The following is a 25,832-nucleotide window of genomic DNA, read 5'->3' on the forward strand; positions in this document are numbered from 1 at the left end:
TGAAAAAGATAAATGGTCCAAACTATTTCTTGTTTTTAGCCCGAAGTACTTAAGACTTATTCAAGTATGTTTTGGTAATGTAGCACCTAATTTTCAAATAAAACACTATCGTTAAACACCTGTGTAGTGCATGTAGACTATCGTCATGTAGTCTTATTCGGTGTCTCACTTTTCAGCAATAAACACAAATTAGCAAAACACCGGTTTTATTTTAATTTGTGCATGGAGAACAAATTATTTATTTACATGTTTGTTGTAACAGAGATGGGATACGCTAGCCGAAGTAGTAAAGTCAGTTCTTACTGATTATCCAGAGCTGAAACTAAACCAAGGTAGAAAGGTAAAATTAATCTTTCATCTCCTCTTTTTTTACTAGTCATTAGAAGGCTAACCTCTTTCAATATCGATAATCTTTTTAATTAATCTCTTCTTCTTTTTTTGTATATTAAATCAGGTGCTTGAAATCCGCCCAACGATCAAATGGGACAAGGGCCAGGCACTCAATTTTTTACTAAAATCATTAGGTGAGAGCACCCCTCATAAATATACTTATTATTTGGCAAATACTGTAGTACTATTTTTTAGATCTGTGAACTCTTATTTATTTTATCTAATTAAAATAGGATATGAAAATTCCAAAGATGTTGTGCCGGTGTACATCGGGGATGACCGTACCGACGAAGATGCGTTTAAGGTATAGTCACAAATAATTAATACACGCTTTCGCACCATCAAAGGAGTATATGTTAAAACAAATCTACTTTTTATTATAGCGTACGTACTAAATTAACCATAATATATAATTTTGATAGGTTTTACGTGAAAGGGAACAAGGTTTTGGGATTCTTGTCTCAAAAATTCCAAAGGACACCAATGCATCTTATTCTCTTAAAGACCCTTCTCAGGTTAAAGAGTTCCTGAAGCGTTTGGTTGAGTGGAAGAAGAAGACAGTGGGAGAAGAGTGAAACGCATACAACATAAATAACACCTGAGTTTATTTCCAAATTTTGAGTAGATTATTAATAGTTATAATAAACACCCTTTTCATCATTTAGTTGATGCCTGGAGGGTGTTTTCGGTCTGAACTCTTTTTTTTTTTTTAGATCTACATCGAACCGAAAATTGTAAATTTCGTGTAACGATTTAGAAGTGAAAAAAAAATTATCAATATTTACTCATTCTAATTTAACCTTCTTCTTTTTTTTTTTACTTTCTTGTTGCTCAGCATAGCAATTCACCATCTTTGAACGTTAAAGATGATTCGGTTTTAAGAAAAATAATAATTTAACTGCACTTTTTTTTCCAACACTGAAGGCGTTAGTACTGTTACTGTAAAATCATAATCTTCACAAATATCTTAGTTTACGTGCACTTGTGAAACGAACAAAATAAGGAATATGCTTGTATTATTATGATATAATACCCTTTAAACAGAAATTAATGATATTAAGAAAGAGTAAACATTAATGTCAGTGATTACAGATGGTTAGACTCTGCGTATTATATATACTTCATGACTATCCAGCAAAATCACCCATTAAATTAAATAATCAGGCCAAATGTCATTGGATTTTTTTTTCCCAGGAAACTCCTTGTAAAAATAATAAACTAAAGTATGGGTCACTGATCACATGAGATCATATGTGTATATATATATATATATATTGTAAGTTTTATAGTATAGTAATTTAACAGAGTTAGAAAAGGTATTAAATATTAGTGAAAGTACTGTTTTGCAGTGAAGGAAAAGCTCTCATTGTCTGCTTATTTAAATACTCAAAAAGCAAACTGAAATAATACGATTATGGACAGTCTGAATGAAACACTTCCGCAAACCCCAAGAAATTCAAATCCCAAATTATATCTTGGAACTCTTTTTTTCTTCTTCTTCATCACACACCATCTATGAGGATAACCTACGATTACATTTCTCCCCCTACATAAAATATATACTACATTTGTAAAAATTACGAATTTTTTAAAGAGAAAAGTGGATTGAACAACTCCCTAAAAAAGCTCGAATTATTGGAAGAAAAAAGGATACCTTAGGGTGGACACATCAATAAGAACTTTATCCATATATAGAAACTTAAAGTTTATTAATAGGCTATAGGTTTTAATTTGGACTATTGGCACTGCCACTGAGAAGAAAAATTGACGAAGCTATGATTTCCCAACAAAGTGATCAATATTAGCTTGGTCGACTTTAGTTATATCCAATTTGTGTGGGGTTTCGTTAATACATATATTATTTTTTGTTAAAGAGTTTCAACTTATACATTCCTATTTTCTTTCCAATAATTTCGATATTCATTAATACATTATACATATCCCTATATAATAAAACGAGAGTACACAACATTGTTTTATATACTATATAATTTTAATAAGTTGGTTACAAATAGGTTATAGATTAACTGATAAAATAATTAGTTATAAATTAAATAGTGGTTGCAATCTTAATTTCTTTTCAATAGATTTTATTACTCAGCAAGTTGTTTCAAAAAATCTTAAAGAGAATATTCAAAAGAATCATTTGATATTATCTAAATTACCATATTAATTTTTTTTATTAAATTATTCATCAAATAAAATCTTTTGATATCTAACTTAAAATATTAATTTGTTAATTATCATTACACTTCACCTCTCATTTTTATATATGATTCTATTTTATGAAACAATTAAATTATCATATTATTTATTATAATTAAAAAATAGTTTTATTTCCGGATATAACATAAGTTGAATTTTTAAAATCAAATTTAAATAATTCAATCTATAAAATATTCAAGTTTTAGTAATATTATTCTTTAAAAATAATATCTACTGAATTAAAAAATTTTACTGAGTAACGGGTCAAAATTTAAATATTTAAATTCAATTTCATACTTTTTTGTTGAATTTTATAATTTTATATAATGTAATAAACTTTAAATATTATAATTTGAAATATTTTTAAAATATTGAAATTTGGTAGAAAAGTTAGAAACTATAAACACTCTAAATTTACAATATTATGTCTTATAATGACGTTCAAGTCATAATCTAGAACATACATTGTTTAAATAACTTCATGTACATAAACTAATACAACATATTAAAATTTTATTTTAAAATAGAAAATATACAAAATTTTGTATAAAATAAAATTTAACCAATGTTATAGCACGGTATTTATCTAGAATCATTAGCAATATAAAACTTACAAAATAAATGTTTTTTCAAGTCATAATATTTAGCATATGATTTTATTGCATAATATTTTATCCAAATTTTTTTAAAAAAATAATTCCATAAATTATATTTTATATAAAAATTATAATTAAATAAAATGAATTTCAACCTCCGCTCTAGCACGGGTCTTAATTTAGTTATATATAAAAAGGATTATACCGTAAATAATATCTAAAGATAGATTTATGATAGATTATGATAGTATGATGGGTCAGCAGGCTTTATCCAAAACTTTTAGATGAAAACTGCATAACAATTACATGTTACTTGCGTGATCTTGACAATTTGTAATTAATAAAATATTTCTCTTTATAATTTTCGTTAAGTATCAATTATTAATTATTATGGCAACCAGGGAGATGAAAACATTAATTACAAGTTGCATGCAGATCAAGAACATGCAATATACTGAGATTTATTTTGTTTAAGAGCAACTTTTGTTAAATAAATAGTCTCCAGATATTTGAGATATAGCTAAAGTCACAAACTTTTAAACAACACTAATTAAGTTATATATTGTGCATGATAACCAACATAACTATCAAGTGATCTATAATAAAGAAATACATTATTAATAAAGATAACCAAATGGACATAGCTGATAGATCTGACATGTATAGTGATCGTACTAAAACCATGTAAGGGAGTTCGACAAGTGGGAAATAATAAGAGTCAAGTTCATGCGATTACTGAAAATACTTCTGAATGGTCTATCCTTTTTTATCTTTTTGTCAATGGGTATTCGATCGATTTGTACATGTGCATGCGTTAACACTGACACATACTTCTGAATTGGCTTATCTTTCTTTCCCTTTGTTAATGGTTGTTCGACTTATCCCTTTATAAGCGGCAGCCAGATATTATGATTTTCATGTTGCCATAAGTTATTGTACCATCAAATAAATACATCAAAAATATATGAAGATAGCATACAATTTTTTCTTGGTTTTATCATAAACTGACACTGTTAGATAATTTGGTGCGCTAATATGTGAATTTAGGTGCATAATGATTCGATTATTATTAGGAAAGTGTTTATAGTAGATTTTAACAACTGTATATATATGTATGTTAAACAGAAACGAAAAGGGGGAAGGAGGAATCTGGTTAAAGCGAGGTCTCTTTTATTTTCTCTTTTAAATGAACTTTTCATTATTTAAACAAAAGGACTATATATATTATAGTAATGATATGTGTGTATATATGTGGGATAGTGAGCTATATTTCGAATGGTAGGTGGTGAAAAGGAAAGCCGCTATAAAGTAACACTACTTAGGTTGAATGAGGAGTTGGAATCCACTTAAAGTGGTTCGAGTTAATGAAAAATAAGCATATAAAAGGCTTCTATATATTATACTATTGTCACTAATCCTTTCTTTTGAATATGTTAGATATATTTGGACTTCAAGTGGGACAACCAACATGCTTCCATTCCACGAGAAGACATGACTCGATACGTGTAAAGAAACTAAAGCCGTTAAGTGTGTGTGTATCTTCACTTACATTTACCATATTAATTACTTATTGAGATATTATATAAAGAAGAAAACCCCATCATTGGTGGCCCGACTTGGATTGAAAAAAATAAACTAAGTACGATTTCCTCCAATTATTGGGATCAACTCTATTTGCTACTTAATTAATTTTATGGTAGCTTCCTGCTTCTACTTATTCATTTTTTACTATGATTCTCAATTTATGTTGTTAGGCATTGACCAAATAAATAAGACCATATCCACATATATCAAAATCTCCCAAGTATTAATTAGTTTCAGCTAGTTTCACCTAGTTAGAATAATAATAAAAAAAGAATACATTTTGTAGTAAGGGAAGACAAAATATTAGAAATATCGTATTTCAAATAACTTTTTTGGTTTCAGCCAAAATAATCATTTGATGACGTGGTTTTATGAACCTTTTGTGTGAAAGATCTATTCATCCCGATATTGATGGGACGCTCGCTAGAGCGAAAATAAGATACCTTGTATTATCAATAGGAATCTTATTATATAAAGTTGAGTTTTGAAAGTTAGCAATTAACGAGATTTTGACATGTGTTAAGTTATTAATATGAGATTTTGACATGTGTCAATATTTAATAGGAAGAATTTGATTACAACAAAAAGAAAATATTTTGTTTTAAAAAATATTAATAAAGTAAAAAGATAATTATAAAAATTTTAGAATTTAGAAAAAAAACAAAATTTTTAAAAATAATTATAAGGAGATTATATATATATTTCATAAAATTCGAATTTATAATATTATTTACTTATTTTTAATTTTAAGTGATTAATTATAAAAAAATAGAAAAATATTAAAGAAAATATACTTTTAATTATTAATTCTAAATTTTGTACTCACTTCTAGATAATCAAAGTTAACCTCATATTTAAATAATTTATTTAAAAACATTGCTTCCAACTCTGTTTAATTGGGAATATATTTTAATGGAAAGGTAAATTTTTCTTATTTTCTTAAACCAAAATTTTCTACTACTTTTCTCCTTTTTCGGTTGGGAATAGTTTAAACTAGTTGACGAAAAAAAAGATTAATATATGAGTCTTATTTTTCTAATACGGTATTTTAAATTTTATTGTAGTATTTTTAGATTGTTTTAATTTATATTTTAATCTTTGAATGATTTGGGATTCATATATTATCATGCTTATAATTTTTTATTGTTTCTTTAATTATGTCAAATTAATCTTCTTTCAATTTCTCAACCTTGATTGGTTGGTCATAAACTTTTTTTTTTTTTTTTGTAAACATAATTGTTACCATTATTCATTCAATACCAAAGGGAGATAACGAATAGAAGCTCATCAACCTAATGAATTGATAAAATAGGCTAATCAAACACAAGCGTACGACAAACATAGATAGATAGATTGGAAAAACTAAATCGTTGTTGATAGATCCAAAGGAGCTCAAAGATTCTGACACCCTGGTTTGCGAAAATATTTAAAAGAATTGATCTAGCCACATACGTCACGAAAATGCACTTATTTTTTAAGTTAAGGGTCCTGAGAGAACTTCATGATGGGTGACCTTTCTGGAAGTGATTGTCGAAATTGTGCGAGGGAGGACAAAACACAAGAAAATATCATTTGTTGATTTTTAAAGTCGGTAACCAAGTTTATAAAGACTCCCAGACGTAACAAACCGGCCATCAAATATGGGTTGGTCCACAAGCCGAGAATAGATGTAGGGTCCACTTGGGAAGGTGGGCCCATGAACTGAGAGTAGGCATGGGCTCACTAAACAATGTGGTGGTTGAAGCGTTACATAGACAGAGGCTACATCATGGTGTGTCAAAGACACTTCCACAAATACATTGAGAAATTTAGCATTAGTTACTATCAAAAGATTTTGTGACGATTGAAAAAGGTTTTGATGTTTATTGGTCGTCGGAGCAAGCTATTTTGAAATAGCAAAAAGACGTGAACATTTTCTCTCCACATAGGATGAGGTCAGAACCGAGGTTCTCTCTATGGTGGAGAAGGTTGGACACAAGGTTATCTACCCAACATAGGAAGGTGGAGGAGGTTGGACACAAGGTTATCTCTCCAAGGGAAGAAGGCGGAGCCAAGGTTTTCTCCATGATGGAGGAAGTTGGACGCAATGTTCTCTCCATAACGAATGAGGGCGGAGCCGAGGTTTTTTCCATCGCGGTCATACATTATTGTGATGATATATCATTGATTAGTATATTATGTTATCTATAAACACATTAAGCCAACTATTTTACTTTCACTTTGGCATAGTTACTATCACGAATACATTGGGAAATTTAACATTAGTTACTATCAAAAGATTTTTTTGTGACGTTAGAAAATTGTTTTTACTTTCATTGGTTGTCGGAACAAGTCATTTTGAGATAGCAAAAAGACGTGAACATATTTTCTCCACATAGGAGGAGGGCAAAGCTGAGGTTTTCCCTATAGTAGAGAAGGTTGGACACAAAGTTATCTCCGCAAAGGAGGAAGGTGGAGGAGATTGGACGCAAGGTTAGGCGGAGCCAAACTTCTCTCCATGATTGAGGAGGTTGGACGCAAGGTTCTCTCCATAAGGGATGAAGGCGGAGCCGNACAAGGTTATCTCTCCAAGGGAAGAAGGCGGAGCCAAGGTTTTCTCCATGATGGAGGAAGTTGGACGCAATGTTCTCTCCATAACGAATGAGGGCGGAGCCGAGGTTTTTTCCATCGCGGTCATACATTATTGTGATGATATATCATTGATTAGTATATTATGTTATCTATAAACACATTAAGCCAACTATTTTACTTTCACTTTGGCATAGTTACTATCACGAATACATTGGGAAATTTAACATTAGTTACTATCAAAAGATTTTTTTGTGACGTTAGAAAATTGTTTTTACTTTCATTGGTTGTCGGAACAAGTCATTTTGAGATAGCAAAAAGACGTGAACATATTTTCTCCACATAGGAGGAGGGCAAAGCTGAGGTTTTCCCTATAGTAGAGAAGGTTGGACACAAAGTTATCTCCGCAAAGGAGGAAGGTGGAGGAGATTGGACGCAAGGTTAGGCGGAGCCAAACTTCTCTCCATGATTGAGGAGGTTGGACGCAAGGTTCTCTCCATAAGGGATGAAGGCGGAGCCGATGTTTTCTCCATGGTGGTCATACATTATTATGATGATACATCATTGATTAATATTAGGCATGACCACGGTTACAGTTATCACGGTTACGGTTTATCAACCACCGGTTACGGTTAAAATTTTTGTTTAACCTTAACCATAACCATTTAATAAATGGTTAAACGGTTACAGTTAAAGATGGTTCCGGTTGAAGCGGTTACAGTTATATATGGTTACGGTTATTTGATAATATGATACGGTTAATATTATTTGATGATATAATATAATTGATATTATTTATTTATAATTAATATGTTTTTTTTAGTATACTCATATTTCTATATATCATATAATTCTTATCAAATAAATAATTATTAGTATATTTTATTACATTTTTAAAATGGTTATGGTTAACAAATTACGGTTTAACTATGCGGTTAACTAACGGTTTTGATACGGTTACAGTTATAGTTAATATAATATAACCACATATTTACGGTTAACGGTTACGGTTTTAACCATTTTATACGGTTACGGTCTGGTTACGGTTCGGATACGGTCCAGTTACGGTCCGAAATACGGTTACGGATTGATTTTGGTCATGCCTAATTAATATATTATGTAATATATTTATTATTCAAAATGTTTTTTGAGCCAACTATTTTAGTAATTAAAAAACTATGCAGAAGTGAAAGTAATATACTTGGTTTAATGTGTTTATATAGACAATATCTAGATGGTGATAACAAATATTTTTGTAATATACAAGAGTACATTTAGGTGTAAAAATATATACTTTTAATAGTAACATACATATAATATTTGTAAGTGGATACAAATCAGTATATTATAACAAAATAAAATTTATATATAACATACAACAAATTTCAATAAATTTTAATTTTATTTATAAAATTTTAAACCCACATATCGAGCGGGTCCTCGTCTAGTAAGAAATAAAATCATAAATTTGTGCTAAAGACTCGATATATTCATGAATAGATGTTTTGGATGGTGACAACAAAAAGAAAAGATGGACATATATAATTAAGGAAATACAGAAGAAATTAAAGAAAAAAAAAAGAGAGGAAACATAATAGTCTGTTTTCTATGTGACAGCTATCAATGGCTCACTAAACTATTCACATGAACAATGGGGTTCATGTGTTATTGAGTTATTCTTTGGATCTGTGTCCCAAATTAACTACTTAGTATATGATATTTCATTTTTTAAAAGATCAATTGGGATCTTCATGTCTTAAAAATATATTCCCTAAGAAAAGTTGAGACCAAATTATATCTTAAATTATAGTAAAATATTAAATATTTAGAAGACTTTTTTTTTTTTTGGAATTGTTTTGGTTGCGTACACATGTTAGTTTATATAAGTTTTTTTTCTTGTTGTTTGTTAGTGACTATTGAAGGATTCCTGAATGGCTAAAATCATTCTTCTTCGAGCAGTGACAACTGACGAAACAGGCTAGGTCGACTACTGTTTACTGTATCCCTTACGTAACACCAAGCATTATACTCCCTCCGTTTCAATATAAAGAATGTTTTAACTAAAGCACACAAAGAGATCTTTAGTTTTAACAAGTTCAACCAATCATAAAAAATACTGCATAATATAAAATACTAAATTAATCTAAAAGTTGCATAGAAACTTGAAAGCATCATATATTATAAAACAAAAAACTATTCTAAAACATCTTATATTTTGAAACGGAGGGAGTATAATAATTTGTTATTTCAAAATTCCTTAACTACAGTTTAATCTGTTAACCCCCATCATGTGAAAGCTACAAAGGACCAATTAAAGCCAACACGCATCTTAAAAAGGTAACGGGGACCATTTTAATCAGATTCTCAACATTAAGTTAATTACGATTAGTGAAGCAATAATACAGGGTTTTAAGCACACACGTGTCACCCTAATGGTCTCCTCCTCCAATCTGCTCTAGTAATTTGCTTCTCCCATGTTGTAGGCTTTTTAGGCCTCGAGAAAATTTTGTGTACTATATACATTATTTTTTTGAAGTCCCTTACTAATAAAAAGGATAAAGATTAATCTTTTGATTGGATGATTAAGATTTCAGACCATGTGATTTAGTGATCTTACACTGGGGAGCAGATTTAGTTTCGTCCCAATAATTAACCCGCTAGCTTTCAGGTTTTAAAAACGTAGATAACATATTAAACATTTGGTAGAGCCGTAGAGGTACTTATGCACTTATTTTTATAATCTCATTGTGTAGTGTATTGGACTACAAATTAAGGATAAAAATATAGAAGCTAGAGTTATAGGGTTAGTTGCTTAGATCGGATCAATGATACTACTGGTTATTGTTATACTAGTACTCTATTTTTGTTCTTAGGTTCCAACTAACAATTTAAAGTAAAAAGGGTTAATGGACTAACGAATATTTAAAAAGTTTCATTTAAATATCACTGCAAGTTGAGTGTAACCACACACAAAAAAGTACTCGTTCCATCTTTTCTATAGTTTATTTTCATAAATTGTTGTATTTCTTATATTGGGATTTGTATCAAAACCAAGTATAATAATAAGACACATCTTACGACTGACTTACTACAATACAAAGCCTTAAATTTTAATTAACAGGCCTTGATTAAAATCTTATGGGCCCAATAAATGCTATACAGAGCAGCTATGAAACGAGTTGTTCATATTCGAATATAGAAATTTACTGTACAATAATGGGCCTTAGAGTTCAAAAATTTGGGAACCCAAAAGAGTATTATTAATTGCGGAAACAATTAGGACCCAGACCAAGTGTTGTGCTAATTAACATTAGCCCTAATAATTTTTGATCTGCTGCATTAGGGCATAATTTTTAAAAACTTATATTAATAATTTAATATTATTAATTTTTTTTCAATTAATTCCTTGTCCTTAAGTGAGTGAAGGACCTCAAATGTGGTTAATAATTTCAAAACTAAAACATACCGTTTTCTTATACATATGATATAATAAATACGAATCCCAGTTCCAAATTTCCATTAGATATACTTCAAAGTCCAATTCCAAAGCCTAAACTATTGCTGTATTTCTCTTCTTCTTTTTTTATCATCAAATTTATCTTATATAATTATAATCAGAGGCGGAGCTTAACTAAACCAATATTCCAACTGGCGATTTTATTTTTAGTTAGTTTAGCTTAGCTGTGAATTTCGAATAGAAAAAACCTAATAATGATACACATTAAGCCAATGATTAAGATCTTTTAATATCTATTGTTTAGTCTCCGTCACGGCTGAGTTGTCCACTTGTCCCCCAGATTTAAATTAGAATAAGCCATATCCACTGTCTCTAAATTATTAATTTCAGCAATTCGGCATAGTACTTTAAAATACCGTAATTGAAGAACACTTTTTAATTTTATTTTAGGGGAACTGTTTATCAAGTGAATTGGATATAATTTTAAGGAGAAAGATAACAGTAGCAGTAGCTTTTGTCCTATTATAAGACAAAATCAAAATAAATAAAAGATAGGTAGTATATAAACACAATATTGTAATTTTTATAATATTATTAGAGTCCCACATCCGAAAAAACAATTTTTTAGGCAATATATATAATGTAAGGGAATTCTTTTGAGCTAATAATATAGTATAAAAATCTAGGTATAAACTTCTAGAAAGTAGGTTATCACCTATGGATGTCCAGTCTCACAAATTTCATGATTCAGATGTCTAATCCTGAACGTGCGAGAAATGTGTTATAGTCCCATATCAGAAGAAAACAAAATCTTTGGACAATATATATAGTATGAATTAATCATCTAGCTTTCGAAATTGAGTTAGGCTTTATTAAAAAAAATATAACATAATAAAATTTTAATTTTAACCCAAACTTCTAATTTAAAATTCGATGGATTATTCTCTCTCGTTGAAAGAATCTTTGGATTTATATTCCACAGGTTCACTCTCTTATAGTTGTCTTCGAGCAAAGCATGGACGAATGCATAATTAAATATACATAAATTTCAGTTTTTTTAAGTGGTCACAAAGATTAACAAATAATGATTCAATGACGTAAATAATGTGGAAGAAAGAGTCAAGTTGCCTGTGACAGACAATAAATCAACAAAGACAAAATAGGCAAAAAAAAAAAAGAAAAAAAGAGACAAAAAATAAAAGTTGGAAATTGAACCCGTACCTTATGTTATCTTCTCCAAGAAAGATGTGTTTTTGGCAATCGCGTAAACTTTTTGAAAGATGTCATTTTTTCCGTGCCAATAAATATTTTCTCATTTGATTCCCTTTTACTAACAAAGTAACAGCATTGACTCTCTTTCAAATACAAAATGTGAATTAAAATTATACTTTTTTTTTAATTATACTTTGATCCTAAATGGTTTATACTTTGGTGTCATCAAATGAATTAGCCAAACAAGCTCGTAAGTAGTATTGGATCTGAAGAGAACACACGTACATTTATGCCTCAATTTAGTATTGCATCGTCAAGAGGAGTTAATAATATATCAATAATTTGAACAAAGGGAGTGTAATCTAAATTAGCAACGTTAAATGTTTTCTTAAATTGAAATCTCTATGCGAGCATCATACTTTTATATACTTCTATTTAGCCCTGGGCATTCGGGTTCGGATTTTCGGGTTTAAGCATATAGAACCCGTTCAAGTTTTTTGTACTTTCGGGTCGGGTTCGGATTATACCCGAACTCAAACAAATCATGAACTAAAAAAATATTTTTTTTTATATAAATTTCAGAACACACCTATATATATATATTTAACGTTTCACATTATAACAAAAAAACTAAGTTGGCAAAATGGTTTAATATGCACCCCGTAGATGCATTTTTACATTTAATTCGGATTAGTTCGGGTTTTATTTCGGGTTCGGATATTACTGGAACCTGATCGGGTATCCGAACCTCAGAGGTACTGAACCTGATCGGGTTTTACACACAACCTAAACCTGAGCCGAACCACCTACTTCGAGTCAGGTTCAGGTTTGGATAATATGCTATGCCCAGGGCTACCTCTATTAGGACGTTGTTGTCATATTAACTGAATTGCCATAACTGATTCAAGACCAGTCTAAATTATTGTCGAGAGTCATTACTCTCGTGAGTAAGACATTTTCTACTCAGCCACTAGATCATGCATATGATGTATGGATCTCCATAGAAGGACGTGTGACAAGATCCGCCACAACAACTCCCAAATCCATGCATTATTTCAGAAGACAAAAAGTGCATTAATACAACCTGTCCCAACTTTAACCTCATCATCACTCGAGCTTTACATATTGAAATAATATAGTAAGTATATAAATGGATTAAGTAACTGTAACATAGAGAACACTAATTATACATTTAAAAAAAAAAATCGTTGCCTCAAACCAATAAGGTCATGATGAACCTAGACATATATAATCGTAATGTCTTAAAAAGTCTTCAGAATTCGGTTTAGTGAATGTTTAAATATATTTTTCACCTAATAAGTCATCGACGAGGAGACTAAAACAAGACAATACAGTGTTTCTTCTATGTTCCCTTATGTTAACACCATGATATGATCCATCAATGCTAAAGCGGAGAGAGAGAGGGTGCCGCCTTACAGGGTTGGCTTGTGGAGCAGTACAACTTTCCGTACAAATGCAACGGGAGCGTACCAAGGCTGCTGATGATTCCCCGTGACCGTGAACCACCACGGGTGTTGTAAAAGAAGGTTTTGATTGGTTGTTCATATATTTAACGTAGATATGAGATGTTTACATTTGCAGTTTTCAAATATATTCTACAACACACAAAATGGTTTTTTTTTTGGTGAACTTATTTTCTACATGTAAATGCGAACCAAAGACAAAATTTAGTTATTGTGAAACTTTTTTTGTTTTGTCAAAAGTCTTTGGAAATGAACAACTCAATTTACAAAGGCTGTTCGAACTAAAATTTGGCATTGTTCGTCGACACTGAACCAAATATAAATCATACGTAGTTTATTAACATATTTATTTGAGGAGATAGACTTTCGAGTTTAAAGTCGTTTATATTCGCACTACTAGAAAACAATATTTTAGACCTGAGCAACTCCAACCATAAAACACTTTGACACCAAATTTAGTGTTTTGGTGTCCCAAATTTTTTTTCATCTCCAACCACAACACTAAATTTCACATTAAAAACAAAACTTTTGATTATTATATTATTCAATTTAAGATTAAATATTTTTAATAAGCATTAATTTTTTGTATGTTTTATTTTTATAATATTATGTTTCCACTAGTTTATTAAACTTTATTATAAATTATTAATTTTAATCAGTTTGGTATTTATTTTAAAATTTTGTCTAAATTAATTATTTTATATTATATCAAATATAGTTAATAGTTCATATGATTAATTGTAATAAAATAATTTTAATAATATTGATGATATATTTGGCTTTCAATGGATAAACAATAGGTTAAATATATATTTAAATTAAAAATACAAATAAAATAATTTTTTTTTAGTGTTTTATGAATAGTGTTACACCAAATATAATGCAACACTGTTCACAAAACACTAAAAAAAATAGGATAGTGTTTATTACACATTGGATTGGAGTGCTTTTGCACTATAATTGATGTTTCCGGTCTGCCTTGTTGGAGTAGTTCTAATAGCTAGAAAAGTTAACACCATTTACTCTCTTTTCAGATTCACTATCATGGTATAGGTATTATTGAATTATTCATCAGTCATAATAACAATAGTTTCACGAAAATTTTCAAAAAAGTTTATTTAAAGCTATGGTATCCATCCAAATGATCAATTATGATTTCTCCCCCGGTATGGACCGTGATGATTTTGATAGAAAAGTTAAAGCAAGACTGGACCGTTGATTCAGGACGGTGTCGCCGGATAGGAGAGCATCTCAATCGTTGATGTCTCCTATTTAATTATCAAACGCCAATTAAAAAATTTGCAAAAAGCCGTACTTATTATTCTTTATTAATTTAACTATCATTATACCGACGGCAATAATGACCCTACATGCCGGAGATTAAAATAATCATTATATCTCCCTTACCCCATTTCCCTTATTTATACATAACTCTCCTCTCCTACACACACAACTCATTACAGAACACAGAAACAAAAGTGAGTCTCTCTCTAACCAATCCCGAAAGGTTTTAAAAGGGTATTTTAGTCAAATCAGCATGGACGCTTTTGATGCGATTCCAGATCCTGTGGTCATCGACATTTTAAATAAAGTCGGTGACGTCAAAACGTTGATACGGTGCCGTTCTGTTTCTAAACGATTCAACTCGTTAGCCACTCAGTCCGACTCGCTCCTTCTCCAACTCGATCAGATCCTCGGAACCACCGATTCTGACCCCGAGATCTATTCCCCGATCGCTGGCTTTTTCCGATCTCTGTTCAAATCAATTCACGGCTTCCTCCCTATCTTCCCCAAGCCAGCTGACCCGGCCGAGATCCTAACCCGATCTCCGAAAACTCCGGCTCAGATTCTCGTCGGGTTTGAACGGATCCGGAACCTGGAGGTGGAGTTATACGGCGGCGATGTCAAGCTAGAGAAAGGCGCCGCCGTTAAGTGGAAGGCTGAGTTCGGGAAAACACTCAAGAGCTGCGTCATCGTTGCTTTCCGTTCCGCCACGGTTAATACTACTCCAGCAACTACCGCCGCCGTCGTCGACGGTGCTGTGGAGTCTGATTCTGAGTTCGTCTGTGGGTTGAAAACGCGCGTGGTGTGGACCATCAGCGCGTTGATGGCGGCTTCGACGCGCCATTACCTGATGAGAGATTTGGTGAAAGATCACAAGGACATGGAGAAATTGACTGTGCGTGACAGAGAAGGTGAAGGTACGGTGGTGATGGACGCTGCGGGGATGAAAGAATACAGAGAGACGGAGGCGCGTGAGGATGATAAAGGAATTGAGCGCGTGGGGGAACGCACCGTGGTTCCTAGCGTGAGGATGAGTATGAGACACGCGCCGTCGCTGATGCTGAAGAGCGGGATTTGTCTCGAAGCCGCGACGCTTGTGGTCGTAAGGCCGACTGGTTTAGCTTCCGATGATAATGACGCTGAGCTGGTAACGGAGGCTTTCGCCGGAGATGGCGGCGATTGTATGTACGGGGAAGCCGTTACGGCGTTGCTCAAGCGTAGGAGGAATGTGTTAGAGATGAATTCTTTCTAAAAATTTGACTTTTTTAAAAGGCCAAATGGGCTTTTTTTGGGCTGTCATTTGTTCGGCCTTTTTTCTTTTGTATATAAAAATTCGAGTCGTACAAAGCCGATTGTACTATTGGCGTACGACTTTGGTCAAATGACATCAAATCTGAATTATTATTCCTCTAATATGATATGATTACCAACATTAATTGCGTGGCAGCATCTAATATAATATTACTGATATGATTCGAACGAATTAATTAATAGCAATAGTTTATATAAAAAATGCTGTCAAAGTATCTTCAGTGATCTCACCCATATCTAATGAATATGTTAAGAAAAAATTACAGCTATTTTTATTCAATAGCAATTACTTTCGAAATCTGACATTAATTTTTGTGATTGCCTATGTTCATGTGGTGGATATAACATGGAATAAAGGCATTTATTATATAATTACGCAAATTGCAAGTTCAAGCCTATCGGATCCAGTTTGAAGCCCATCAAGGCCCGCTCTTCACAATCACAGGAGAAAACTAAACCCTCTTTCAACTTTCAGTTTATGAGCTCTTCTTCTTCTAGTTCGACTTTTTCAATGTCTCTTTCTTGAGCACATAAAAATCTTATATATTAATTGATCTGATATCATTATGAACACATTGTTAGTATTCCATTGAGTGGTATCATGATCATCTCATATCATGATAAAAAAAGGATGTTATATTGATTAGGTCACTAACATGTTCCTTTACATTATTATACATTTGCAAAAAGGCTATAGAGTGCGGAGAAATTATTAAACCATATTACCAAACAAAAGATATGTGGTCCTTGCTATACATTTCAATGACAAATATTTGTGCTTTATAATCAAATAAAGACTAATAAAACAGAATATCTCACATATATGTAAACTTGATTAGCCTATAGATGTGAATGATGCTTCAATCCATAACTTTGATTGCAAGTTTAAAGTTTTAGGCAATACAATTTTCATACTTCATACTTATCAGGCTTTACTTTTGTCACATATTATTATTATCATATATAGAGAGTTTCCCTCAATTATGCATTGTGATTTTGACAAAGAAAAAAAAGACTTATTAGATTTGTGGAAAAAAGCGTAAAATGTAATTTGCCTAACTTTTTTTCGAGTGAGAGTCTTAAGAAAGGCCTACCCACATGATTTCTCAACATTGTCGCTCTCATTCACAAGGATTGGGGTACAACTAAATCAAACAGTATCTTCAATCTACATAAATTTAGCTTTATGAATATTGATTATAAAAATGATATCTTCCATTTCAATAATCTATTTTTAAAAGTATTTTGCTAGTGCTAAAGGCCTACCTCAATGTTGATGCAAACTTATCATGATAAAACATACCCTTTTTTTTTTGTCAAATGATTAAACATATAATACCTAACTTTTTTTTTTCATCCTTTAATTTGATTTTGGGGTCTGCTAGTTTCTTTGTATTGAATTATTTCTTGGAGAGCATATATATCATTCCAACAGTTCTCTGTACAACTGACGCAATTAGCGCCAAAGGTTAAATTTAGCTTATTTAGAGTGAAAGCCGGAACCGGAAATCGAGTATATATATGCTTATTTACCCATATCACGTGAATTAGCGTGAAAAAAATCGAATTTCAGATTTTTGCCCAGATAAAGCTGTTGTGTAACTAAAAAGGAATGTAAAAAAAGTAAAGCCAGTTACAAAAATTTGTAATACTAGTTTGAGTTTTACTCATTATTTCTCTCACCAAAGATCCAAAACGTCCATGTTATACATGTTTTAATTAAAATGGGAATTAACGGTTAAAGCAAGAGTTTCATGAAAATTGCTGGAACGAACGAGAGCTATATCTTAACCAAAGAAACGCAACTGTACATGTGAAAATTCAGTTAAGCTAAGGAAGCAATATATTGTGTGAGAAGCATGGCATTAAATCAAAATATTGTGTTAGAAAATCATTTTCTCGTTTTCTGTTTGCCAAAGGTAAAGAAGAACAAGACCAGCTAGCATAAAGGGAAAACCTCTTATTCAAGAATTGAAACTTGTCTAAATCATGCAACAAATGTATTGGATGATTAAAGAAACTAGTTCACTGCGACGTCACCAAGTTTACTTAATGTTGAGTTCAAGTTTTATTACCATAATGTCCATAACCATTGTGATAATAAACTGTAGAATAGTAGAGCAACAAAACTGTTTGAGTGGAAACCACAACTTTTTGTTTGGTTAGTTTTCAGAAATCCGCAATGATGCTTTTCGATTTAGCAAAACAATCATATCAAACAATTCATGCCTCATGTCACACAATAACCTCACCATACACTATTTCAGTACGTGATCATCACATCATTAACATCCCTAGATCGTTTTGCACTCCTGAATATCGTTGTCATTTGGTACTAGCTATATAGTTTGGAAATATAGTTAGAAGGTAGTTAAATCGTAAGATAGCAATTGAAAATTGATGATTGTATGGTTGAAGATAACAACAAGAAAGGGAAATGTGACCACACAGCTTGTGATCAATAGCATTGGATTAAGAAACAAGCCTCGTGCCCTTCCAATCTTTTCCTTTTTTATTCTTCTTTATACAATTGTCTTTCTTTTTCTATCATATATAATAATATTATCAGTTTATATTGAATTTGCAAAAGTAAAGCCCACGAAACCTTTCCAACTTTAATCTATTGAGCAATTCGACTATAACCCATCATCACCCTTGTCACATTCACATGTTATAATATACTTTAAAAAAAATAATATGAATGAATTATAAAAAATCACCAAACCTTTTAAATATGATTGTGGATAGCTTATCGATAGATGTAAGAACTATAACCAATGCATTTATTTTTTGTTAATCGAGTTCATAGAGATGAAATCTAGACTAACTTCTATTAAACACGAGTTCTATACTGACGACGATATGGGTTTCACATTTAGTACAGTAACTAGTAAGTATTTAGTATTGCATACACTCACCGCATACACTTTGAAATTTGGTATTGGCTTATATATAAATCTCAAAATGAAAACTGAATAACTTATACATGAATGATGAATCTATTCAAAAACAAGAACAAAAAGTGGTGACGACCACTGAAAGTGAATGATTCAGTCAAGAAGCTTCTTGTTTACGAATTACGATTGAATAAAGTTGTAATGAACCCACTTCACTCCTTTGACCCCATCACTTCTTCTTCTTCTTCTTCTCCATATTTATCCATCAATTACATTTTTACGAAGACAATTTGGCGAAGGTGCACCACCGATTTTTTTTCACTTTTTGAAAAAGGGTTTAAGTGAAAAAGAAAGTTTTTTTTTTCCCCCGCAAAAGCAAAAAGCATGTAAAGCTGTCACAACACAGGAATATCAAAGCCTAACAAGAAAATTTTTATAAAGAAAAAAAGAAGAATAATTTTATAAATCCAGACATAAAAAGCTGAACCCTTCCCATTAAGAAAGAGATCGATCCAAAAAAACAAACCCAAAGAAAAACAAAAGCAAAAGAAAAGGTATGATCAAAGGAAGCAATGGAAACAGAGGATCTTCTTCTTCTGGTTACTCTGCAGATTTGTTGGTTTGTTTCCCTTCCAGAGCCCACCTAGCTCTTACTCCTAAGCCCATTTGTAGCCCATCTCGTCCTTCCGACTCCTCCACTAACCGTCGTCCCCACCACCGTCGCCAGCTAAGTAAACTCTCCGGCGGCGGTGGAGGAGGAGGACATGGGAGTCCTGCTTTGTGGGCTAAACAAGCGAGCAGTAAGAATATGGGAGGCAACGAAATAGCTGAACCTACATCGCCTAAAGTCACTTGCGCCGGTCAGATCAAAGTCCGGCCGAGCAAATGCGGCGGAGGAAAAGGAAAGAATTGGCAATCGGTGATGGAAGAGATCGAGAGGATACATGATAGTAGATCGCAAAGCAAGTTTTTAGGGTTGAAGAAAGATGTGATGGGTTTCTTGACTTGTCTCAGAAACATCAGATTCGACTTCAGGTGTTTTGGTGATTTCCGACATGCTGATGTCACAAGCGACGACGAAGAAGACGAAGATGATGATGAAGATGAGGATGAAGAAGGAGAACAAGAAGAAGAGAACTCAAAGAATGTTTTCTCCAAATGGTTTATGGTTTTACAAGAGGAACAGAGCAACAACGACGACGACAAGAACAACAAGTGTGACGCCGTAGATGGTGATGAGAAGAAACGCGATCTTGAAAACTCAGACGCAGAACCGGCGGTTCCGCCGCCAAACGCGCTGTTGCTGATGCGGTGTAGATCAGCTCCAGCGAAGAGTTGGTTAGAAGAGAGAATGAAAGCAAAAACAGAGCAAGATAACAGAGAAGANAGGCAACGAAATAGCTGAACCTACATCGCCTAAAGTCACTTGCGCCGGTCAGATCAAAGTCCGGCCGAGCAAATGCGGCGGAGGAAAAGGAAAGAATTGGCAATCGGTGATGGAAGAGATCGAGAGGATACATGATAGTAGATCGCAAAGCAAGTTTTTAGGGTTGAAGAAAGATGTGATGGGTTTCTTGACTTGTCTCAGAAACATCAGATTCGACTTCAGGTGTTTTGGTGATTTCCGACATGCTGATGTCACAAGCGACGACGAAGAAGACGAAGATGATGATGAAGATGAGGATGAAGAAGGAGAACAAGAAGAAGAGAACTCAAAGAATGTTTTCTCCAAATGGTTTATGGTTTTACAAGAGGAACAGAGCAACAACGACGACGACAAGAACAACAAGTGTGACGCCGTAGATGGTGATGAGAAGAAACGCGATCTTGAAAACTCAGACGCAGAACCGGCGGTTCCGCCGCCAAACGCGCTGTTGCTGATGCGGTGTAGATCAGCTCCAGCGAAGAGTTGGTTAGAAGAGAGAATGAAAGCAAAAACAGAGCAAGATAACAGAGAAGAAGAAGAAGAAGAAGAAGAAGAAGAAACAGAGGATAAAGAAATGAATACGAAGAAGACGAAGAAGGATTTGAGATCACTAATGGAGGAAGAGAAGATGGAACTGGTGTTGATGAGATACGATACTGAGTTTTACAGACTCTCTTCAGACATCGCTAAGGAAACTTGGGTTGTCGGCGGGATTCAGGATCCTCTGTCTCGGAGTCGAAGCTGGAAAAGCTGATTTTTTTTACGTATCCACCGTTACTCATCATTAATCATCGTATTTTAAAATCTAATTAAGCGTTTTTTATAATCCTATCATTTTTGATTATCTGTTAATTAGTTTTGATACTGTTTTTTTTTTTTTTTTGGTTTCTTGAGTTTCCATGGTTCCTCTGTTTTGTATCTCAAAAGGTTTTTTTGTTTGTTTACCTTCTTTGTTTCGTGTGTTTCATCACAACGTTTGTAATGTAATGCAAATATGTACAGGCTTTTATATGTTACACGAAGTTGCTTAATATATCATTTTATTGTATTATATGTTTCCCTTGATAATACGTTCTTTTTGTAAACCATCGAGGAGTTTAATATAATAAAAAATCAAAGGAAAACAAACATTTCAACTTGCTTGCTATGTCACGAGTTCAATCCTAATATAAATAGAACCAAATTGAAGGTTATATATATACTTTGAACACGGCAAGCAATAACAAGCAAGTTAGCTCTCTTCTCTTCATCCTGACAATAACATCAAACGAATAAGCCACATCAGCCAACTTTGTCTGAGTTCTCTAAATGCTATAGAGAAGCACAACACTCACTATCAGGTATGATCACTATGGTCACTACAAACGAACCTACAATCATTGTCAAATGTCCATGAACAAAGTTTCTTCCATGTTCTTTTTTTCAATTCGCTGACCACCTTTTGCTAACAATTAGGCAAACAACTTTGTATATGTTATTGTGTTACAATTTTATAACATGTTTCTGCAAATTTTAACTAATAGTAAAAATAAATCAAAGTTTCATACCCTAGTTAATCTATTTGATGGCTAGTCTAATTTTTGATCACTTTAATTATTTACACCTGTTTGGTTCCAAATCACTAGATCACACATAAGTTTCGAATAAACCCCTTTTAAGTTTCAACTATGCCCACATATCGATAAGTTCTCGAGACAAGGCTATTGAGTATTGACATAAGACAAATCTATGAACAGAGGTCTCAAAAATCACAAAATTCAAAGCTTTAATAATGGGTTTATGAAAATATATTAGAGAAATCACAAGACTTTTTCCCTTATGATGTAATTTTGTGTTAGTCTTGACCAATTGATACAAAATTTTGATTGGTAAAAACAAACTTTCTTAAAAATCTCCTGAAATGAGAAAATTTTGAGATTAGCAAAAACCCAAAAGAGGCAAACAAACACGCAAACACAACAAAATCATTTAAAAATCTCTTAAAACTCTACAAATTTTGGCTTAGCCAATTTATCTCCCATTTCAATTAACCACAACTAAATCCGAGCCGATTCCTTTAAACTGGACATTTCTGCCGGTCTGCTTCCTAAACCGGATATGTAGTTGGAGAAATGGCAACACGCGATTCAAGAATATGAGTTGTTGTTGATGGAGACACCTGGAGATGAAGAGACTAGAAGAGCCTTGGCTGAGGTTAAATCCAATTCAAACATTCATCACAAATACAAAATTACATCAAACCAATAAAAATGCAAATGTCATTTCAAAATCGGTTTGGACCGGTTAAATTGAGCTTTTAAATACCTTGGCATAAGAATCAGCCCTGCGCCGTCTCGCCTTTCTGTAGGAGGGCTGGAGACTGAGAGCCAATGTGCAATCTTCAATGGCTTTCTCGAACAGACCAAGCTTGAATCTTGAGGCAGCTCTGTTACATAGCAAGAGGGCATTATAGGGATCTTTCTCTAGTCCTTCCGTGTAAACCACGCAAGCCCCTTCGAATTTTGACGCGTTGAAAAGCAAGTTTCCGCTCAGTCTCGCTGAAGCAACCGCTCTTGCTGTTTTAGCTACCACGTTTACTTCTTCGCTGCTTGGATCCAGTCGAGCCGCTTGCCTTGACGCGGTTACTGCATCTTCAAATCTGTCATTGAAAGAAAAGCAAGACATGAGTAAGTACTCCTCACATTTTACAAGTTAAAAGCCGGCAAGATTTTACATCCCATTTAGCCCTGAGCTCCGACAATAAGGAGGTGATGGTACTAAAATACTGACCTTCCTACTGCAATGTATACCTGAGCTCCGACCATTAAGAGGTAAGAAGTGATGGAAAGACCAAAAATCTTTATGAAACTATCGATCTCGAAGCGTTTTGTTCCTTTCTGGTACACGCTGTACGCTTCCTCATGTCGCTGAAGATGCAACAAAGCCTCGGTTTGTAGCGCATAGACCTTGAAGAGATTGAGGATTATGGATTTAATTAGTCACTTTTATTATACCCGGTTAGCTAAACCGACACAATTGGCCGATTAAACAGAACATAAACATACTATATTTGGCTCTTTATTAACACAAGAAATAACACAAGAACAAGAAATGAAAGCTAACCCGAGGAGAAGAATCGGCTCCATATGATATCGCAAAAAGAGTCTCTTTCAACGCAACATTCCATTCCTTTGATCTTCGAGCTTCATCGCATCTCTTTAAGCATTTTATAACATCTTCAACTTGTTCTATATGTTTTGTCTCTGTATATTTTCCAGCTTCGTTATAATGACACAAAGCTTTTTCAACCTCACCCAATCTGGTCATAAAAAAAAATCAAAATCCAGGGTGCAATTTTATACTTAATAAGTATATGGTACCACAGAGTAATAATCAGAAACTTACAGGAACTAATTATAGAAAAAATGTGAAGACTCTACCTGAGTTGGAGGGAAGCGAGTCTCTGATGGGCTCTCTCATAGGTTGGGTTTAGTCTTAAAGCTTCTTCACAAGCATCAGAAGCTTCAAGAAGACGACCGAGACTGATCAAAGCGGCTGATTTGTTACACCAATACGTCGGCGTTTTGGGGTCAGCTGAGATGGCTCTCTCGTAAAACACAAGAGCTTGTGCAAACCTCCCACGACAATACTCTTCGTTTCCCATTCTCTTGAGAGCCTCTGGATCGAGTCTGTAATTTACAGGCTTGCCCTCCCACCGGCTTTTCGTCTGCGAGACGTCAGGTTTAACGGCGGGCTGTGGTTTCACGATGATGTTTCCCATGACGCCGTTAAGAGAGAATCTCTTGCTCTCTGTTCTTGACGAGCCCGATGAAATCGATTTCTTTGCGGAATCTGATGATTTTCTTGCGGAATCTGATGATTTCCTCGGGTGGCTCTCGTCGGAATTTGGCTTTTGTTGGGGTTTCTGGGAATCAGATTTCTTTGGTTGAGAAGAAGTATCGGTGGACACTCTAGGGAGGATTTTAGGGTCTGTAATGGTGGATGTTGACTTGGCAAGCAAGTTATCTTTTACCCTGTGATCTTTTTCCGGTAAAGAGGGTTTTCTCCGGCTAGGGCTCCAGCTTTGGAAAATACATCCAAGGACACTCTCACAACCCATTTTTTGACCTGTGGATAACTTCTTCAGTTTCGCCATTTTTAAGAAAGAAACAAAAAAAAGTTGGAAGCTTTGAAGAAGATAAAGAAGCAATGTGAAGAGTTCGATGAAACAGAGGAGTAAGAGTTTTTTTTTTCTTCTTCTTTTCTAGTTGAAGGTGAAAGGTGTTTATGTATTATATATATAAGTCTAAGAAAAGAGTTACAGTGGAGTACTTTCCAAGAAACCAACTTTTTGATTTGTCTGCCTTTTGCTGTAACACAAAAATCTTGCTTTCGTTTTCTAAAAATCCAAAATTAAGATCTTATTTGATTTAATGGGGTCGATTCGTTAAAACATTCCTGTTATTGAAATAATTATATATGAATCGGCTGACCCTATCGTTTGATTGTTTTATTGTCTTAATTAATAAAGACGAAAAATGCAAATAGTTTGTTCAAATGTATCTTTGGACCCTAGCGAAATATTAATATTTGTTGTTAGTATCATTATTTCAGACATTTACGGTCATGATTAATACTACCAGGAACACGGAACTTTTTCACATAGACAATTATCATCATAGTCATAGAGCACAAAACTCAAAACCTTTAGTTGGACAATTAGTTACGAGCACTAGCAATAGATTCATAATAAACTAAGCAATTCTGTTAGTAGTTGTTGTGCCCTATAATTTATATAGTTTTGTGGTTGTTTGTTTTGAATAATTCTATCTCATATTTCTAATTTCAAACTTTTTTTTATTACAACTAATCTTAGATTCTTAGCAACAGCAATTTTAGGTAAACATCAAAATTGTATTTAAACATATGGATCCAATGATGACTCCAATTGATGTAAGTATCCTACGATGATTTGTAAAACATATATATTAAATTACCAATCAAATGTTTAACATTTAGCTAGTATGGTACGAATGTGACAAGTGATATATTCAACGCTTATTTCGTGTTATAAGATGTGATTTTGACTGAAATTTTTGTTTTATAATGATTTTGTGATATGGATGGAAGTAAGATTTTTCTCTTTTTACCAACTTATGATAATGGCATTAGCCTGTGGTACACTAACAAAAAAAGTTAAGAACCAACGGGTCAATGCTTGATAGTAGTGCTTTATTAAAGTTAAGTATTGGAATATTTAAGTCTATCCCCTTAAACGCCAAAGCATCCATAATGGATTGATACTAACCACCAAATTATTATCATGAACAGATTCTGCTGAAATTACGCTTAAACCATTAACTTATATTAAACAGAAACCTTTTTTCTTTAACTTGCGACTTGTACGTTCGTTAAAGTGATAACTCATTTTGATATGTA

At 33.0% G+C, this 25,832-nt stretch overlaps 4 protein-coding genes across 8 annotated transcripts in view; 3 read left to right on the forward strand and 1 right to left on the reverse strand.

The window, feature by feature from the left end:
• LOC104751703 (trehalose-phosphate phosphatase B-like) overlaps positions 1-1,189 on the forward strand; it is a 6,728-nt gene extending 5,539 nt beyond the window's left edge. For both annotated transcript variants that reach the window (XM_019238025.1, XM_010473708.2), the window contains exons 7-10: positions 263-340; positions 455-524; positions 624-694; positions 813-1,189. In XM_019238025.1, the coding sequence (XP_019093570.1) occupies positions 263-340; positions 455-524; positions 624-694; positions 813-965 (372 nt within the window). In that variant the 3' untranslated portion in view covers positions 966-1,189. The remainder of the gene's footprint in view (positions 1-262; positions 341-454; positions 525-623; positions 695-812) is intronic.
• On the forward strand, positions 14,844-16,216 carry LOC104751705 (F-box protein At1g78100-like). The gene has a single exon (XM_010473709.2). It carries the CDS (start codon positions 15,034-15,036, stop codon positions 16,030-16,032), a length of 999 nt encoding a protein of 332 aa, XP_010472011.1. The 5' UTR covers positions 14,844-15,033; the 3' UTR covers positions 16,033-16,216.
• LOC104751706 (serine/threonine-protein kinase rio2-like) lies at positions 19,239-21,462 on the forward strand. 2 transcript variants are annotated; one of them, XM_010473712.2, is made up of 2 exons: positions 19,239-20,213; positions 20,806-21,462. In XM_010473712.2, exons 1-2 carry the CDS (start codon positions 19,545-19,547, stop codon positions 21,166-21,168), a joined length of 1,032 nt encoding a protein of 343 aa, XP_010472014.1. In that variant the 5' UTR covers positions 19,239-19,544; the 3' UTR covers positions 21,169-21,462. The 2 variants fall into 2 exon arrangements, with proteins under 2 accessions (XP_010472014.1, XP_010472013.1); XM_010473711.2 differs by having other exon boundaries at positions 19,242-19,803; positions 20,378-21,462.
• Positions 22,140-24,671, reverse strand: LOC104751707 (inactive TPR repeat-containing thioredoxin TTL3-like). 3 transcript variants are annotated; one of them, XM_010473714.2, is made up of 5 exons: positions 23,834-24,671; positions 23,517-23,712; positions 23,184-23,359; positions 22,719-23,052; positions 22,140-22,587 (listed from the first exon to the last, which is right to left on the reverse strand). In XM_010473714.2, exons 1-5 carry the CDS (start codon positions 24,547-24,549, stop codon positions 22,501-22,503), a joined length of 1,509 nt encoding a protein of 502 aa, XP_010472016.1. In that variant the 5' UTR covers positions 24,550-24,671; the 3' UTR covers positions 22,140-22,500. The 3 variants fall into 3 exon arrangements, with proteins under 3 accessions (XP_010472016.1, XP_010472017.1, XP_010472018.1); XM_010473716.2 differs by having other exon boundaries at positions 22,494-22,602; XM_010473715.2 differs by having other exon boundaries at positions 22,476-23,052.

This window comes from Camelina sativa, chromosome 16, assembly GCF_000633955.1.
Source record: "Camelina sativa cultivar DH55 chromosome 16, Cs, whole genome shotgun sequence".
Taxonomy (NCBI): Eukaryota; Viridiplantae; Streptophyta; class Magnoliopsida; order Brassicales; family Brassicaceae; genus Camelina; species Camelina sativa.

Excerpts from the sequence above, each read along its gene's own strand:
- LOC104751705 (XM_010473709.2), top strand. The coding sequence starts at position 15,034 with ATGGACGCTTTTGATGCGATTCCAGATCCTGTGGTCATCGACATTTTA.
- LOC104751706 (XM_010473711.2), top strand. The coding sequence starts at position 19,545 with ATGATCAAAGGAAGCAATGGAAACAGAGGATCTTCTTCTTCTGGTTAC.
- LOC104751707 (XM_010473714.2), bottom strand. The coding sequence starts at position 24,549 with ATGGCGAAACTGAAGAAGTTATCCACAGGTCAAAAAATGGGTTGTGAG. Across the intron at positions 23,053-23,183 it reads GTATACATTGCAGTAGGAAG|ATTTGAAGATGCAGTAACCG; the intron begins GTCAGTATTTTA and ends TTTCAATGACAG. Across the intron at positions 22,588-22,718 it reads GGGCTGATTCTTATGCCAAG|TCTCTTCATCTCCAGGTGTC; the intron begins GTATTTAAAAGC and ends AGGCTCTTCTAG.